Source organism: Abramis brama, assembly GCF_963993115.1.
Source record: "Abramis brama genome assembly, chromosome: 4".
NCBI classification, from domain to species: Eukaryota; Metazoa; Chordata; class Actinopteri; order Cypriniformes; family Leuciscidae; genus Abramis; species Abramis brama.
Window position 1 is genome coordinate 53,953,976 of NC_139966.1, and position 18,487 is coordinate 53,972,462.

At 36.5% G+C, this 18,487-nt stretch overlaps 1 protein-coding gene across 1 annotated transcript; it reads left to right on the top strand.

The window, feature by feature from the left end:
* Window positions 1–10,734, top strand: lta4h (leukotriene A4 hydrolase). Its single transcript, XM_084113063.1, has 19 exons — window positions 1–209; window positions 1,152–1,282; window positions 2,142–2,262; window positions 3,637–3,705; window positions 3,869–3,973; window positions 4,077–4,129; window positions 4,636–4,708; window positions 5,621–5,761; window positions 6,148–6,171; window positions 6,290–6,360; window positions 6,895–7,006; window positions 7,298–7,442; window positions 7,766–7,869; window positions 8,264–8,334; window positions 8,512–8,566; window positions 9,280–9,375; window positions 9,775–9,857; window positions 9,940–10,044; window positions 10,273–10,734. The coding sequence occupies exons 1-19, from the start codon at window positions 54–56 to the stop codon at window positions 10,391–10,393; spliced, it is 1,836 nt and encodes a 611-aa protein (XP_083969189.1). The 5' UTR covers window positions 1–53; the 3' UTR covers window positions 10,394–10,734.
* The last annotated feature ends 7,753 nt before the right edge of the window (window positions 10,735–18,487 follow it).

Below are 18,487 nucleotides of genomic sequence, written 5' to 3' on the forward strand. Positions count from 1 at the left end.
TCTATGGTTAAAACTCTAGTGGCAGCGCGAGCTGACTGTTCTCTGTCTCAACCATGGCTCCTGTGTCAGACCCCAGCTCGTTCTCCTCTATCTCCAAGTGCTCTACCAAGCACTTAAATCTCATTTACCATGTTGACTTTGAAAGGCATGTGCTCAAAGGGAAAGTCGCCCTGACTGTGGAAGTTCTGGAGGATAAATTCTCTTCTCTGGTACAGTTTTCATGATTCTGTTTGCTTGACTTAATCACTGCAAATCACATACACACATCTGCATGAGTAAGATTCAGTCTGCTGTATGATTTTATTATGCATTTGTTGCTTTGATTCATTATTATTCAGTGGAACATCTAATAGATTTTTACTAGTCAAACCGAAAAAGGTGCTAGTCGCAATTGAATTAGTAATACTAGTAATTAAAATAGATAGCCTGCTAGTTATTTAGCGATACATGTCAAAACTGTCTGTCATACAGTAACAGTAGATCAGGAGTAGGTTACATATTTACCTGAACTTGATACAGTAATGATGATATCCGTCACGTAACCTGATGACTTGCATTCAAAGTTTCTTGTTTTTGAATTTGATACATTTATTCAACCATCATCTTCTGTAAATGCATGCGCATATGCTTTGATAGTCATATTACCAATTATGTCAAATATATGTCTTCATTAATGAGGTGTATTAAGTCACGGACTGTGTACCTGGTTTACTGCACCTCACCTGGCTGAACTTTGATTTCAGGAGCTGTCAGATAACATTGATGGACTTTTTTTTATCAGAGCTTGACAGACAGGTTCAGCTTGTCAGAAGTTTTCAGATAAATATGTACTTGTATAACTGCTAATTTACATTTCAGGGTTGTGCAATGCAACCAAAAATAAGAAATGGATTCCCATGGATTCCCCCTTGTTTTAACAAGATGTGACATGCACAGTATAATATCTACTATCAAATGCATGCAAGGCATTGCCAAAACATTCCGTAAACAACATCCTTTCAGTCTGTATAATGATCGGTATACAGACACACTATTAAGGTGTTCTGTAAGCAGAAAGTAAATGGACAGTTTGTGTTATTATATCAGTAAATGTCTTTTTTTTTTAACAGATAAAGGCATACACTCTGTTCTCTCTCTCGCTATCTTTCTAGACTTTGGACTCAAATGGCCTGAAGATCTTTAAGGTTTCTGCAAATGGCCAGGCTGCACAGTTTGCATTGGGGGCCCAGCATAAATTTAAAGGATCCCCTTTGGAGATCACCCTGCCTTTTGAACTGTCCCGGTAAAGCCACAAACTTGTTCTGTACTGTAAGAGATTCCTGTTTTTCTCAAACATCCGAGTTATTTCCGATATGATTTTCGCTGCCAACATAAATGCGGCTTTAAACACGCATGCAAATGCACGCAATACTTTGTGTAAGTTGTGAGCTAAATCTGACACAAAAAAAATTCCTCAAAGGAAAAAATATTGAATTATTATGTAATTAATATTTAAGTAAATGTAATACAAAAAATGCAAAGAATTAATTTAGTGTATCAAATGTATATACAGGGATTTGCAATTAGCCTGCAGCAACTTCCTGCAGTCAATGACTGTTTTTTTTAAACAGTCTTAAAATGCATGACTTATAATGTATATAATTAATCTTAGATGTTATCATATGTGACCCTGGACCACAAAACCAGTCTTATGGGTATTTTTTTTATTATTATTTATTATCTGAAACCTGAATAAATAAGCTTTCCATTGATGTATGGTTTGTTAGGATATAGGGCAATATTTGGCCGAGATGCAACTATTTGAAAATCTGGAATCTGAGGGTGCAAAAAAATCGAAACATTGAGAAAATCGCCTTTAAACTTGTCTATTTCTGTTGGCAATTGTGCTGCATTCACTCAGAAAAATATATTTTTTTATATATTTAAGGTAGGAAATTTACTAAATATCTTCATGGATCATGATCTTTACTTAATATCCTAATGATTTTTGGCATAAAAGAAAAATAGATAATTTTGACCCATACAATGTATTGTTGGCTATTGCCACAAATATACCCGTGCGACTTATGACTGGTTTTGTGGTCCACATATTAACTTTGACAGCCCTATAAAATTCAAATTATCTGTGTGTGTGTGTTCAGTGGGCAGCATGTGATTGTGGAGATTGAATATGAGACGTCTCCTAGTGCCACAGCTCTGCAGTGGCTGTCCCCCAAACAGACTGCTGGGAAGAAACAGCCATACCTTTTCAGCCAGTGCCAGGTACCTCCTCACCATCTCTCATCTGTCCACAACCGCCCTGTGTGTGCATGTGAAGATGGGTGCAATTTACTTAGAATATTATCATTTGTGCAATCTTGCAATACAACCCAAAGTATTACATTGCACAAAAGTTTATCACGAAATGTCTATCAAGAGCCATTCCACAACCCATCTGACATTATCATTTGTAGATCTACTATATATATATATATATATATATAAACCTTTTTAAAACTATCTCTACTAAGTTTTTGTTTGATTAGAAGTGTGCATTTAATTAAAGTACAGTGCTAAAACTAAAACCATAAAAAATAAAATAAACATTAACTGAAATAAAATAAAATGGTAACACTTTACAATAAGGTTTATTAGTTAACATTAGTTAATGCATGAACTAACAATGAGAAAAACAGTTGTTACAGTATTTATTAATCTTTGTTAATGTTAGTTAAACAGCTAAAAATACAGCTGTTCATTGTTTGTTCATCTTTGTTCACAGTGCATTAACTAATGTTAACAAATGCAACCTTTGATTTTAATAACGTATTAGTTAATGTTAATTAATAATATGAACTAAGATTTAATAAATGCTGAAGGAGTATTGTTCATTCTTAGTTCATGTTAACTAAGGAAGTTAATTCATGTTAACTAATGAACCTTATTGTAAAGTGTTACCAAAAAAAATTATATATAAAAACTTAAAACTATTTATTAAAGCTTATTTCAACATTTCTCATTTTCATTCAGTTTAACTTGATCTACTAAAAAAAACTACTTTTGACTACTTCCAGAGATCATGTGGTTAAATGTGTTCAAACAGCCACAAAAGACCGTCTACACTTTGCGTAAAGATTATGGGAAGCAAGTTCTTGCAGCTTTCAGAGCAGAAATTAAAGCTGCGGCTTTCTGTTTGTTTTTCCGTCATTTCCTTCCACGTTCATATGTAAATTGCGTGAGCTTATTTCGTTCATTAGATTGAAAGATCTGAAAAAACTCATACATTTACCCTCCCCTTGAAGAAATCAGGACAGAAGTGGTCGAAAGTGGACAAAAGAGACGGATTAAAACACCATGCGTAAATGGGATTGTCACTTGTGATCGACCAAAACGCATCTTAATACCAGGTGTAAACAGGGTCAATAATACTAAAATAACACTGTTTATAATAATATTTTTAGTCCTAAAACTTTCCAGTATTTTCGTCTGATATTTTAGAGTTGTGGTTGTCAGTTTATAAGCAAACTACATGGGATTTTCCCTTTTTTTGGTTTCTGTTCCATATAAATTCACTCAATCTCAAATGTTTAGTTTTAAACCATTGTATGATTGTTTTCCATTTTCTCTTTTTTCATTTACTCTGTCTATTCAAAACAGGCCACTCACTGTAGGACCATGGTGCCTTGTCAGGACACTCCATCAGTGAAGCACACATATTATGCCCAGGTAACATGCATGAAAAGCTCAAAGAACTAATCATACACTCAATGAAGCAGCAATGAAGTGCTTGCAACAATCTAAAAAAAATCTAAACTGAAAGGAAAATCATACGAATTAAAATCCACAGTTGTTCTGCCGGTAACACTAGGTACATTTGACTGTTTCCCAGGTGTCTGTCCCCAAAGAGCTGGTGGCTTTGATGAGTGCGTTGCATGATGGTCAGGAACCAGATCCGAGCGACAGCAGCCGGGTCATCTATCGCTTCAGACAGCCGGTCAGTGCCTCTTCCTCTTCTTCAATGGAGAGTTGATTTCCAAAATTAAAATAAATCTCAAAATATATATCAAAAATGAAAAATGTCTATTTCTTTCTTGCAGGTCTCCATGCCATCTTACCTCATTGCCATTGTAGTTGGCGCTTTGGAAAGCAGGTGATCCTTTTCCTGTTGTTCTTCCCCTCATCTTCTTTCTTTTTTGTTGTCATGGTTTTAATGTCATTATGCTTATATTTGCATATGACCACCAAGTTTACATATTCAGTGTTCAGCATTTAGTTGTGGCTATTGTTACTTATTTCACATCCAAAGAGATAAGCCAATCATAAGAGGCCATTTAGATATAGATGTCTTAAAAGAACAATAAGGTGCAATTTTAAGGGCCTTAATTAAAAGGGTGGAATTTGGTGTAGTGTAGACCTACATTGTAAATTGACTTGAATATGGCCACTTTAAGCATTTGCAATGTGGGCAAACAAATATGTCTCACTTAGTTTACTTCACACCAAGAACATCACACCAGCCTGTGGCCTGAAGAAAGCATCCGCTTCTCAGAAGCCCATTATTTTTTTCATTCTGTGAACTTCTCGGGTTTTCACATTTAAAATTTCTGTGCACAGCTTCCTTATCAGGTGTAAATAATCATTGCTTGTGGCTTTCAGGGAAATCGGCCCCCGGTCCAGAGTTTGGTCTGAGAAGGAGTATATGGATGAGGCAGCGTTTGAGTTTTCAGAGGTGAGATGATGATTCTGGGTTTTCAGCACATGAAGAGATTGTGATAAATACATTGAACACGTTTACATGCACACCAATATGCTGATAACTCCCAAAAATCCGCCTATTGAATAAAGTCATTGTCCTGGTTTACATGCAAACCAATAACCTGGCAACATAAGTAAACTGCGTTCACAAGACTTTCTTAAAAAAATCAAGGTATTCCCTGGTAAACCTAATCATGCGTGTATTTGAGCCCAGGTATTCCACTGTGAGATGTGATGTTAAATAAAGAAGCAGTGTTTTGACTGAACCACTTCTACTTTGGCTGCACGAGATGAGAAAATATTTTTAGAATTTCTTGGGAGTCGGAGTTTGAGATATTTCCTCCTTCCCTACTGTGAAATGCTCGCTTTGTCTGGGTGCGTTTAAATTCAAAGTTAGGACTCTTTCCTGTTTCATTTCACGCACTTCAATAAGCCGACCGAGCGCAGGTTTACATGCCAGCGGACTGCTTATGGCGATTTACTCCGATGCTTATGCTTATGACTTTACTCCGATAAAGAAAACAGGTCAAATGTGCAGATTTCTGAGAAACGTTGATTAAAAAGTGCTTTGCTTCAGCTTTGAAGCACATCCACTCTTGCATTGCATCTTCATGCATTTTAGGGGCGGAGCAATGAAGGGAAGGCTGTGTTTGCTTGGGGTTGATTTCAAATATCAACAATGTTTCTCAGAAATCACGTATTGCACTTATAAGGCGTTTACATCGACACATGCATTATTAGCTTATTAAGCATAATCAAAATAAGAACTTGCATGTTAAGGCGCTCACTATCTACTTATCTTAGAAACCACCCACACATGACTTGCATTTTCTATCTGATGTGGTTAACAGATGAAGATACACTCTTTACTCTTATGCTTCATTAGACTGAGACCATGTTGAAGACGGCTGAGAGTCTGGCAGGGCCGTATGTGTGGGGCCAGTATGATCTCCTGGTGATGCCTCCGTCTTTTCCATACGGGGGCATGGAGAACCCTTGCCTGACATTTGTCACCCCTACTTTACTGGTCTGTATAATTCCCCTTTATACATGTTCTGTATGCACTTGTACCTCTGTAGACTTCTGCAGTTAGTAGATGCATCACACAAACATATCAAAAGCCACAATCAACAACTAAAAGTAATAGATCATCAACCACAGTCAATGAGGGTTCTACTTGTGGTCTACTTCTACTTCAGCTGCACGTGAAATTTATAAAGCGGACAGTGGCTTGGAGAGTGGAGACAGAGTGGAGAGAAATGTATTAAAATATTGCATGCACTATTGCTCAAAAGTGTGGGTTCAATAAGATTTTTTAAATAATTAGAAACATTCAATTAAATCAAAAGTGCAGTAAATGCATTTATAATGTTCCAAAAGTGTTTGTAATATCATTCTTGTGCTCTTTTTCAGGCTGGAGACAGGTCCCTTGCTGGTGTAAGTCATCTTTGTCTTTTTTTCAAATTAAAACCATTTTTAGGTTAATGAGCATTTGTTCTAAGCCACTTATCTTCTGCTAATGTGAACATGGTCTGTGCTTATGGTTTTGCTGCAGGTCATCGCTCATGAGATTTCCCACAGCTGGACCGGGAACCTGGTGACCAATAGGACCTGGGAGCATTTCTGGTCAGTCCGACACATTGAACTTTCCCTGCATATGTAAATATCATAACATGCAAAATATGCACCCAGTGTCCACCTCCCGTGATGTTCTTTTGGTTGTAATAGAACATTGTTCCAAAGTACACTGAACAATTTTATTTCAAAATGGCTAGGGCTGGACGGTATGATCTAAAATCAAAATCTTATTCACACACACACCTGAATGTTTCTCTGTGCGAGCTACTGTCTGTAAGTGTTCGTGTGCCACAATATATCAGCACATTAGTTCAATATAATGATACACATCCGATTGTCTAAACTCGCTTGAATGTTCAAACTGGCAATCCTTAAAACACATACAATTGACAAACTTTCGTGAGGACGCAAGCGAAAGTGATCTGGCTTCAGGGCGTTGTCAGAGACATGACTTTTACGTCAGTTAGAGGTTCTGAATTTAGTTTTCGATTACTTTTCGATTAATCATCTAGCCCTAGGCTAGATCCTATTTTCTATAATATATGACCCCTTTAATCTGTAACAAATGAACTTTCTCTGCAGGTTGAACGAGGGTCATACGGTGTATATCGAGAGAATGATTGCCAGGTGTATGGAGAGTGAACAGCTCAGGCAGTTTAAAGGCATCGGAGGATGGAAAGAACTTCAAGAGTCTGTGAGTCACACGTACAGAAAAATGGACAAATATTAACATGTTCTCGGCGTATGCAGATAGATATCCCACATACATGATGTTCTGATCTGCTGACCCAGCAGAGATGCTGAATAGTTATCTGATCCTCGCAGAAAATTACTGTTTAAAAAAAAAAAAATATTTACATGCATGTGCTGTCGACTATATTTGTGACCTTGCAATTTTATTATTGAGATATAAGATTAATGTCTATTTGGCAAATTCCTGTTGCAATTTACTGGTAAAGTAATACACTCTTGTATCATTTTGTAGGTGAAGCAGTTTGGGGCGAATAATGTCCTCACAAACCTGGTCCCAAATCTGCATGAGGTGAACACGGACGAAGCCTTCTCCTCTGTGCCCTATGAGAAAGGATTCGCTCTGCTTTATCATCTGGAGGAACTGATGGGAGGTCCAGGTACACACACAAAATACTTTCTCCTCCTCCAGTTTAATGTGCCAGAACTACTTTAAGTAAGACAAGAGCTAACACCGCAGCTTACAAAACACTGCTGTTTTGCGCAGACTGTTATTTCGTAATTCTGCTGCAGAATTGAAATCCTTATCATTATATTTATTAAATTAGTATATGTTAATATTGTGTGTAATATACCATATATATATATATATATATATATATATATATATATATATATATATATATATATATATATATATATATAGAATGTTTAAAAAAAATAAATTAAAGGAAAAACAAGCTTTCTCTGCCTTTAATTATAGAGGTCTTCATGGGATTCGTAAAGTCTTACATTCAGCTGTTTGCTTATGGCAGTGTAACAACAGAGGAATGGAAGAACTATCTGTTCACTTACTTCAAAGACAAGGTGAGAACTAATACACTATGTACCTGAATATATACATGCATCATTTTTTATGCAAGTTGCCCAGTATAGCTTGGTAAAGTAGGAATACACATACTCATATATTCGTTCCAGGTCTTTTTGTCAAAAAAGACTGCTAATTGAATGTGTCTCATCATTTAGAAACATTCATGATGGGATCAAACTAATATCCTGTGAAAATCAAATAAGATTCTATTGGATGTTACATTTTCCTCCAAAAAAAAAGAAAAAAATAAAGTATATATTTTCTCCTGTTGGATTATAAAATTGATTAAAATCCCATTGGCTTTTCTTTAGCTTTTAATTAATGTTCATGCCATCTCTTATGTTCTATTAATACATTTTTTTTTTTTTTTGCTCCATGTCTCTTTGTCAGGTGGACATCTTGAATAAAGTGGACTGGAATGCATGGATGCACACACCAGGAATTCCCCCCGTCAAACCACAGTGAGCACCAGAGCACATTTTTGGATGTGTGTGTGTGTGTGTGTGTGTGGTTCAGGTATTCCCTACGTAGTGAGGACAAAATGTCCCCCCATGGATAGCAATACCAGAAATCATTAAAAATCATTATGTCTCTGGAAAGTCCACAAAAAAATGTGTTTGTGGCCTCTTTGTGCACAGGTATGACACCACTATGGCCGATGCCTGCACTGCTCTGTGCCAGAGATGGGTGAAGGTGAGTCTTTCTCCTGTTAAAGGTAGGGTAGGCAACTTCCCAGAGGCTAGCAACATACAGCCAGAGCAGAGTCTGCAAATCACGGCGGCGTTAAACTACCTTGTGTCTCAAAGCACATAACATTACAAAAATAATGAACATAAACAACTTTGAGCTCTGACTTGTATCACCTGACTCCTGCAGATTCATTTCGCCGTTGATAGTGTTGACATAGAAACGCATAATTCTGAGTCCGAGGACATGAACGGCTCCGAGTAGACTGTCAAGGGTTGTTAATTAATTTTTATAATTAATTATTGTCAATCTATTAATTATGGCATGAACGCAGCATAAGCTTGTTGTTTTGGTTCAGAAGGAACTGTAAACTGTCTACAACTCTGCATAGCCTTATGAAACGTGCTGATGACGTGCAGTGTCTGTGAGAGCAGGGTGTGTTGAGGTATGGAAATATGTTTGCAGGCAGGCAGGATTTAAACATTGCATTTTTTGGTCCTGAGACTTCCACAAAAGATATATGTACATTTTTTGTAATTGATTTTTTTATATCTATACAACTTCTATTATTGATTGTTATCAGGATGTGAAGAGAGTTCAACCAGTGTTTTCAGTCAAAAACTACACCAAAGACTTTCAATTTTCAAGCTTCTCTAAATTACATCTAAATTAAATTACATTACAAACCCCTCTCTTCTCTGTGTGTTTGTGCATTTTAGGCAAAAGAAGGGGATCTTCCGAGTTTCACTGAGGCAGATGTGAAGCAATTAAACTCTCATCAACTCATTGAGTTTGTGGCTCTGTTACTCCAAGAGGTACTAAATAAGTTAAAAATGGGACCTGATCATATCTAGGAACCACAATATCTTTGCATCCTGTTTTGTCTTGAATCTGCAAGAGAAAATCACATATCACAAAATCTTAAATTTTAAATGTAAACCTGTATATATATATATATATATATATATATAATTATTTTTTTGCCATGATGTATATAGGGTGTATTATGGATTAAATTACATTTTTAACTTTTTAAAAATTAAATTTAAAGATCTAATTTAGTCTGTGATGCCCCATTATGTTGATGCAGAATAAGTCATGCTGTGCCATATCAAACACATTTTAGCACTTCAGATCAAAAGACAGAGAGGAACAGAAAGCAGAAGTAGTCTTGTAACGTCTTGTCTGTTTCCTCTGTGTATTGCCTGTATCAGGAGCCGCTTCCTCTGTCCCATGTCAAGAAGATGCAGGAGGTCTACCAGCTGAACAGTGTTAAAAACGCAGAGGTTCGCTTCAGGTAAACAGCAGACCTGTTTCTTTAAATTATCTGATTATCACATATTTCAGTATTTCATGTCAAATTGTTTGTGTTTATGCAGGTGGTTGCGTGTCTGTGTGAGGGCACATTGGGAGGAAGCCGTTCCCCTGGCACTGAAGATGGCTACCGAACAGGGCAGAATGAAATTCACTCGCCCGCTCTTCAAGTAAATTCATTCATTTGTTCTGAGAAGTCCATGATTGGACCAAAAACAGCAACAGCAAGTAGGGTCAGTTGTTGAAAATGGACCAAAAGGAACAGGACGTTACAGAAAGTTTTGTAATTTCCTTGCTTGAGCAACAAAACATTGCTTAAACTTCTGTTTTTTCATTGTCGAGAGCTCTTCATTTCAAAAGTGCACTTGCTGACCCTTTTCTCTCTCTTTCCCTTTTAGGGAAGTTTACAACTTCTCCAAGTACACCGACGAGGCAGTGAAGACTTTTAAGGAGCACCGTGGAGCAATGCACCCCGTCACAGCGATGCTCACGGCCAAGGATCTGAAAATCGATGGCTAAAATGCTGCTTTCTGACCGTCTTATGTGCAGGCAGTGTTTCTGTGCTTCAGCTTAGTCCTCAGATGCGTTAATGTGCAGAACGTTTTTCTCATTGGCCGAAGCTTGGCTTTTTAATGTCTTGATGGAGGTTTCAGTCTCAGGGCTTACAACAAAATATGTGGAGAGTTTCAGTATCATGCAGTTTGGTGTTAAAAAAAAACAGCATATCTTGCTATATCCCTTTATATGATTTGTCAAAAGTAATATTCTGTAATAAACTCCTCTGTACAAGAAGTTTTCTATTGCCCAATAAAAATTGTGTCTTGATACAGAATAAGGTGCATGGCACATAAACAGATGCATTTCATGTGTACTACATGCTCAACATGCGTATGTTTTTCTTTTTCTTTAAGTTGCATAATTCAACAAATCATAAAGTGGCTTTTTTGGACAATTCTTCAGGAGACTCTCTAAACTTGCATATAAAAATGTTCACTCCCTGTCCCTTCCCCACCCATTTAAGTTCCCATCACTTGCTTTTCAAAAAGAAAATGATGGGAACCCACAACTCAACATCGAGAGAATATAAAACACAACATTATCATATAAACTGCCTGCTGAACATCATAAAGAGAGGATAGAAAGAACTCTGAGGTATGCATAAAGATCTTCAGTTGCATAAAGATCTTCAACCATCAGTTGATCCTTAAGCACAGACACAATTATAAACAATACATTTTGAATTATACATTTATAAATTTTGATAAGCTGACTTCTATTTAACAGTTTAAATATAGTGAGTGTTTAATAGGTAAAGTGTAAATAGGCTTAGTTAAGTTTAGCAATGATTAAATTGCTAATAAACAAATTAAGCTAACTAACTTAACTAGACTAGCCAGGAGAACTGTCAGAAGTTCACACAGATAGTAATTTAGTTACTTTAGTAACTTTTTAAGTAAGTAACTTTTACTTTTAAAAGTACTAGTTGTTAAAAGTAACTGTTACTTAGTTACTTTTAAAAGTAACTTTTACTTAGCGGTTGTTAAAAGTAACTGTTACTTAGTTACTTTAGTTTACTTTAGTTACTTTGTTACTTAGTTACTTTAAGTAACTTTACTTAGCAGTTGTTAAAAGTAACTGTTACTTTGTTATTTTAGTTACTTTAAGTAACTGTTAGCAGTTGTTAAAAGTAACTGTTACTTTGTTACTTTAGTTACTTAGTTTAGTTACTTTAGTAACTAAAGTAACTTAGTAGTTGTTAAAAGTAACTGTTACTTAGCAGTTGTTAAAAGTAACTGTTACTTAGTTAAAGTAACTTTACTTAGCAGTTGTTAAAAGTAACTGTTACTTTGTTACTTTAGTTACTTAGTTTAGTAACTAAAGTAACTTAGTAGTTGTTAAAAGTAACTGTTACTTTGTTACTTTAGTTACTTAGTTTAGTTACTTTAGTAACTAAAGTAACTTAGTAGTTGTTAAAAGTAACTGTTACTTTGTTACTTTAGTTACTTTTAAAAGTACTAGTTGTTAAAAGTAACTGTTACTTTGTTACTTTAGTTACTTAGTTTAGTAACTAAAGTAACTTAGTTGTTAAAAGTAACTGTTACTTTGTTACTTTAGTTACTTTTAAAAGTACTAGTTGTTAAAAGTAACTGTTACTTAGTTACTTTTTAAAGTAACTTTACTTAGCAGTTGTTAAAAGTAACTGTTACTTTGTTACTTTAGTTACTTAGTTACTTTAAGTAACTGTTACTTAGCAGTTGTTAAAAGTAACTGTTACTTTGTTACTTTAGTTACTTAGTTTAGTTACTTTAGTAACTAAAGTAACTTAGTAGTTGTTAAAAGTAACTGTTACTTTGTTACTTTAGTTACTTAGTTTAGTTACTTTAGTAACTAAAGTAACTTAGTAGTTGTTAAAAGTAACTGTTACTTTGTTACTTTAGTTACTTAGTTACTTTAAGTAACTGTTACTTAGCAGTTGTTAAAAGTAACTGTTACTTTGTTACTTTAGTTACTTAGTTTAGTAACTAAAGTAACTTAGTAGTTGTTAAAAGTAACTGTTACTTTGTTACTTTAGTTACTTTTAAAAGTAACTGTTACTTTGTTACTTTAGTTACTTTTAAAAGTAACTGTTACTTAGTAGTTGTTAAAAGTAACAGTTACTTAAGTAACTTAGTGTAACTGTTACTTAGTTACTTTTAACAACTAAATTAAAGTGAAAAAAAAGTCCAAAAATGAAAAATGAAAAGAATAGTGAAAAAGAAAAAAAGTCAAGTCCGAAAAAGAAAAAAAGTCAAGTCCCAAAAAAAAAAAAAAAAAAAAAAAAAAAAAAAAAAAAGAGGTCCATGAAGGAGAAAGTAAAAAGAAGAAGAAGAAAAGAAAAAAAAAATGGTTTTTAATAATAAAGTTTTTATTTATTAATTATTAAACGTAGCAAAAAATAAGCGCAAAGCAGCATAACCGCAGCGACAGGCACTCCGAAACCTCGGGGGGGGGACACACACACACTACCCCCCCCTTTGGTTTTTTGGGTGTGCAGACGCCTGACCCGGGCTTGAACCATGGACCTTGGGAAGGTGATACCATGACTATACCACTACGCCACCAGCGCCTGCACAGTTCGGCCGGTTCTCCTGGTACGTTTATCTTTTGAAACGGAGTCTGAAATCAGAACAGATTATAAAACCGCAACAACAAGCTGGAATAGAACTGGAAACCTTTCGCTTCAGTGGCAGTACCGTTACCATTGAGCCACTGAAGACAACACGGGTTTGATAGTTCTCCTGGTACGTTTGTCTTTTGAAACGGAGTCTGAAATCACAACAGAGTATAAAACCGCAACAAGCAAGAACAGAACCGGAAACCTTTCGCTTCAGTGACGGTACCGCTACCACTTAACCACCAAAGACAACACAATTAAATCAGGTCTCCTGGTACGTTTGTCTTTCGAAATCTGAATCTGAAATTGTATAAAACCACAACAAGCTGGAATAGAACCAGTAACCTTTTACTTTAGCAATGGTATTTCTACCACTGAAGTTCTGACAGTTCTCCTGGCGCACTTATCTTTCGAAATAAAATTAGTCTATAATAAAAAGTATATGTCATCATGACATTATAGTAGATGTATAGGAATCGTAACAATGTTTTAGGAATTCAAATATGGAGTGATTAGTCACATGACAATTAGGACTCTGGTGATTGGCTCAAAACAATGTTGTGGAACCATGTGACCATGAAGCAAAGATGGCAGAAACCAGGCCATGTGCTTCCAAAGCACCATGTAGAACTTGAGTGATTACCTCTGAGATGAATGTGAATGCTGAGTTTGTGTTTGCTAAAGATATCAGAACTTATTGGATTCTTGATTTTGGTTCAAAACTCCTAAGCAGACGAAACAAGCTCAGTCCAAACAAGTGTTAGCTGTGACTTTTTTACTCTAAACTCAATCAAAAAGACTTTCTGCTGACCTTCTGAACACTAGACATCTTGCAAACAAGGTAATGCCAATATTGTTTGTGTGTGTGTGTATATAGTTGCAATTGAAATTATTCAACCCCCATTGCAAAAAACTATACATTTTTCATGAACTTAGATACTCCCTGAAATTCCTTCACGAACCCTTTTTTGGGAAACCCTAACATAATGTAATGGGACAAAAACTTCATTTCCCTGTGAGTTTTTACATCAGTATGGTATAAGATTATCTTATTCAAATCTACATGTTTAACAAGTTAGGTCTATAGTAATCTAAAAGTAGTCCGATTATATGACCTAAAATGTGTAATGTAATCGGTTACGTTACTAACTACAATTTCGTTGTGTAATATGCATTCAGCAATGTACTATTGTAAGTAATCTACCCAGAACCAGTTTGTTTTTGTTTTAAACATTTTTAATTTAACATTTAAAAAATGTAACTAACAATTAATTTTCCCTGAAATTCCTTCACGAACCCCGGTTTGGGAAACCCTAACATAATGTAATGGGACACATTTCTTTTCTCTGTGAGTTTTTCCATCAATATGGTATGATTATCTTGTTCAAATCTACCTGTTTTGACGAGTTAGGTCAATAAAAGCAGTTCAGTAGCAGACTAAATATGTAAGTAATCTTACAACAATTCCAGTAAGAATTCCTTACAAGCCAGCACTGGTTGAATTATAACTTCTCAAATGCTTGTCTACACCACAGAGCCACAGTATCATGCGAGCGTTAAAAGTGTAAATTGCAGGTTAAATTTTTCACGAAGATAATGCAATGTGTTTATTAAACATAAAGATAAGAACCGCCCAACATTGTTTTTTATACCAAAATGCTAAATATAATATGAAAAGTTGGCACTTTTAACAGTGGTTTTAACCGCTCCCTTCCACTAGATAAGAGGAACTCACTATAGAAGAGTTACCGGCATAGTCATAGCTATAGATGCCTTACATAACTACAGAAAAGTTGGTTGTATGTTTTATTTGATAAAAAAAAATTATGGATAAAATAACTCAACTGTAAACATACTCGTGTGTGCTGACTTCAAGGGGACCGTGATTCTGCCTGAAATGAGAATAAGCTATTCGCAAAACAAACGGGTTCAGGCACGTCAGATCAGCCGGTCGCAGGTCGAGCTGTTCCACTAAACTCCAAAACGCGTTCACTTCACGGAAGCACATACTCTCCACTGCTGATTCAACTGGGTGGCATTGCCCACACAAACACAGTGATGGGGACATCGATCTCTCTTTTTCTTTTCTGACAATAAACATCGCTAATTAAATCGTGAGAAACTGATAAAGCGTGGATTGAGGAAGGGTATTACATGACGTTTGAGGCGTCGATGAGACTAGCGATTGGTGCCTGTGCAGTGTGTGCATCTCTACAGCTCTGATTTGGACTGACAAATAAGTAAGTAACAAGTAAGTAAATAATGTCTTCAGTCGTTGTCCCTCCTTGCTATTCTACATGACGGCAAACTTTTGAAAAGACTGGCTTGTTCCCTTATATTATCCGGGTTAAGTTTGCACCAGGCTAGCCTAGACTAGCTCTAACGTAGCTACTCACCAGGACACCTGGCCAACCCTCCAGTCATTCTCCTCACACCAAGCATTAATAACTCTTTGAGTGCCATGGGTCCTGGCAATTTCCTCCCCTCTCTCACGCCTGACCGGTTAAAAATTGTAGGACTGTGGTCCATAAAGAATTTGATGGTTTCCCACATCCTCAGTTGTTCTCCAAATAGCCATAATACAGTAAGAATCTATGGGTTGCGAGTTCCTCTTATGATATCATCACCAGTTACTGAAAAAACACGCTACCTTTGAAGAAACCCCAATAAATGTTATTTTAACGCATTTTAAGACAGAAATAATGAAATATATACATATAGAGCACTTTAATTTACACATTAATTGGCTGTGGTGGTTAACCTGCAACTTACACTTCAAGAGTCCTTCAGCAGTCCTAGTTTGCTTAGTGCATTATGCCTGGCCTCATCTGTGGCTCCTCTCCCAGAAAACTGGACCGTTATTCCCTGAGCACGGAAGGATGGCTTTGGCAAGGATTTGGGGCGTATCTCCGGGGACCGTGACCCGGTGGGACTCAGTGGACTCGGGTGACGCAGGGGTCTTGGAGCCGCAGTGGGCGGATGAGCGTTGGATCTGCTCACGGGTGCTTCGGAGAGCAACGCTTTCCTCTTGGGTAAGTCTTCCTTTGCAGTCCTGTTTGAACTCGAGTTGTGAACTTTCACCGTGAAGAAGGCTCTGGATCGGGCTCCGTGGATTGGCTCAGGTGTACTCATGATTCTTGATCTGCCGCCAAAGTTGTTCAGATGGATCTCCGATCGCCTCTGTTTTGGGTAACGAACTTGAGACATGCTCAGTCCTAAAGGACATTGAGGGGTTCAATGCTCTTGCCGCCACAGCTGTTAAAATCACTATACGTGACTTCGGCACTCGTCAAAATTGGTGCAGGGCTTGATCTGGTTTGGCAGTGGTCTGTGGTGTCCATAGCATGGGCGTCAGGACTAGCGTTTGCAGGTAAGCTAGTTTTGAATGTGGTGGTCGGTGGTGTCCGTAGCACTAGCGTTTGCGTTAGCTTTTGCGTTTACGCTCCACAACACATCACTGATTCTGTAGAGTCACGGCATAAACAAAGATGTCATTACACAATGTATATCTAAAAAAAAATACATATATCAGCATTTATAAATAGTCTAAAATGAAATCTGTTATAAATCAGTAATGCTGTATCAATCGTCTCGTTCTAGTTCTGATGATAGTATTTATTACAGTATAAATACTATCATTACTCGGTTCACGCATTTTATCAGTCTGTGTGTCGGTTTTATTCGCAGTTGAGCTGGAATATGTGCTGATAAAGTGACATTAAGAGCTGTCATCTCATCTGCAGGATCTACACGTGTTGCGTTTGTCATCAAGCGTCATGACTGAAGGAGAACCCTGCTTCTGCCGCCTAGTGGAGCGGATGAAGAACTGCACTTTACTCTCGGGTTATAGTGGCGAGATCACATCTGAGACTTTGGATCATGAAGCAGCAACAGAAACATGTTTAAATCCCACAGATACAGATCATCTTTTACAAAGCCTGAGCCTAAGTTACTTCATACACCTATATTAGATACAAGCTCTGTGGTGCAGAAAATTATTTCTGGAAAGAAGAAATAATGAGGAAGTCTGGTCTTTCATGTTTATTAACGTTTTTAACAGAAGGACAGAGAGGACAGAAGAAAAGATTTGCAGCCGTGTAATTCACACAAAGCACCACAGGAGGGCAGAACAATTTTATGTTCATTAAAGTTTAAATTCGATTTGCAACGGTGTAATTCACAAAAATCACCACAGGAGGGCGAACTCTGTAAGTTCATTAGTCTCTTAAAATAATTTTTATTTAAAAATAATATAGGACACAACAATGTCAAACAGCTTTTCACACATGACACTTGTAGAAATAAAAAACATTTCTATACAGTAAGAGTAGGTCTGGGGCCTATACCATGAAGCCGGTTTAGGTGGCTAGCCAGCTATGTTTCAGTTTAGTTTAAACCAACCCTGGGTTTTAGGCACCATGAAAGTGGTTTGGCTTTTAGCAGTGTTCATCGCCATAGTAACTTGCACTCCACGGCTAACCTGGTCCGGGGCAGGTTATGTTCCAGGTAAGAGATCTCAAACCGAAATTGGACCAATCAGCTGTAAGCAAAGTGACACATGTCTGATGCCATAGTCACTCCACCTGCTCCTACTACAAATTAAAGGTCACTACAGCAAATGATTTTTAAAGACAAAATCATCTGGCTTTTAGTAACACTTATTTAGAATAATAATTTTGTGTGATTTTAGATATTATTTATGTAACTATTAATCGATCACACATGTACAATTTTAGTTTATTAATTATTTTTACGCACAGTTTAAAGGAATACATATATAAAGGTAATATAAATATGCTTTAGAATCAAAAGATTTAGCTATAAAATGATTCCATGTGAGCTTAAAAGTTCAATTCTCTCAATACCTTTATTAACTGTATAACCTAACTTCACAATTTTTACTTGCACTGATATAGCAAGACTTTTTCTTTTAGTTGTCCTCTTTCATAGACTGTTATTTTCTTCTTGCTGTGTAAATTTGTTTAAATTCTTAATATTCTTTTTAAATCTCGTAATATTCTGCAGAAGACAGAAGTGAATCGCGCTGCTTCTCTCGCGAGAAATGAATCGCAGTTTCTCAAACTGACTATTAACAAACATCAATCCAGTAGATTATTACCTACAGTAAGAATACAACCACAACAGACACAAAAACCACCATTCCTTATTATTCTACTTTATAATTATGAATATCTGGTGGCGATCCATTGAAAGATTTAAGATTCTGAAGGTCTGAGGGAGTTCAGCAATAGAGCAGAATGTAAACAAAACCTAAATTACCTGACAGAGCTACTCATTTACTGAAGAAATTCTCTTTGTGCAAAGTTACTTACCGGCGAATAGCGTGACACTCGATTCCCGCATTTTATCGGGCTGTTTGTCGGTTTATTTGCTGAAATATGTCCAGTTGTTTGATATTAATAGCTGTCATCTGCACGTGTTGTAGCGACTGTCATCAA

Coding starts and splice junctions, on each gene's coding strand:
- lta4h (XM_084113063.1), top strand. CDS start 54: ATGGCTCCTGTGTCAGACCCCAGCTCGTTCTCCTCTATCTCCAAGTGC. Junction 7,870..8,263: donor TCACTTACTTCAAAGACAAG/GTGAGAACTAAT, acceptor TCTCTTTGTCAG/GTGGACATCTTGAATAAAGT. Junction 10,045..10,272: donor TTCACTCGCCCGCTCTTCAA/GTAAATTCATTC, acceptor TTTCCCTTTTAG/GGAAGTTTACAACTTCTCCA.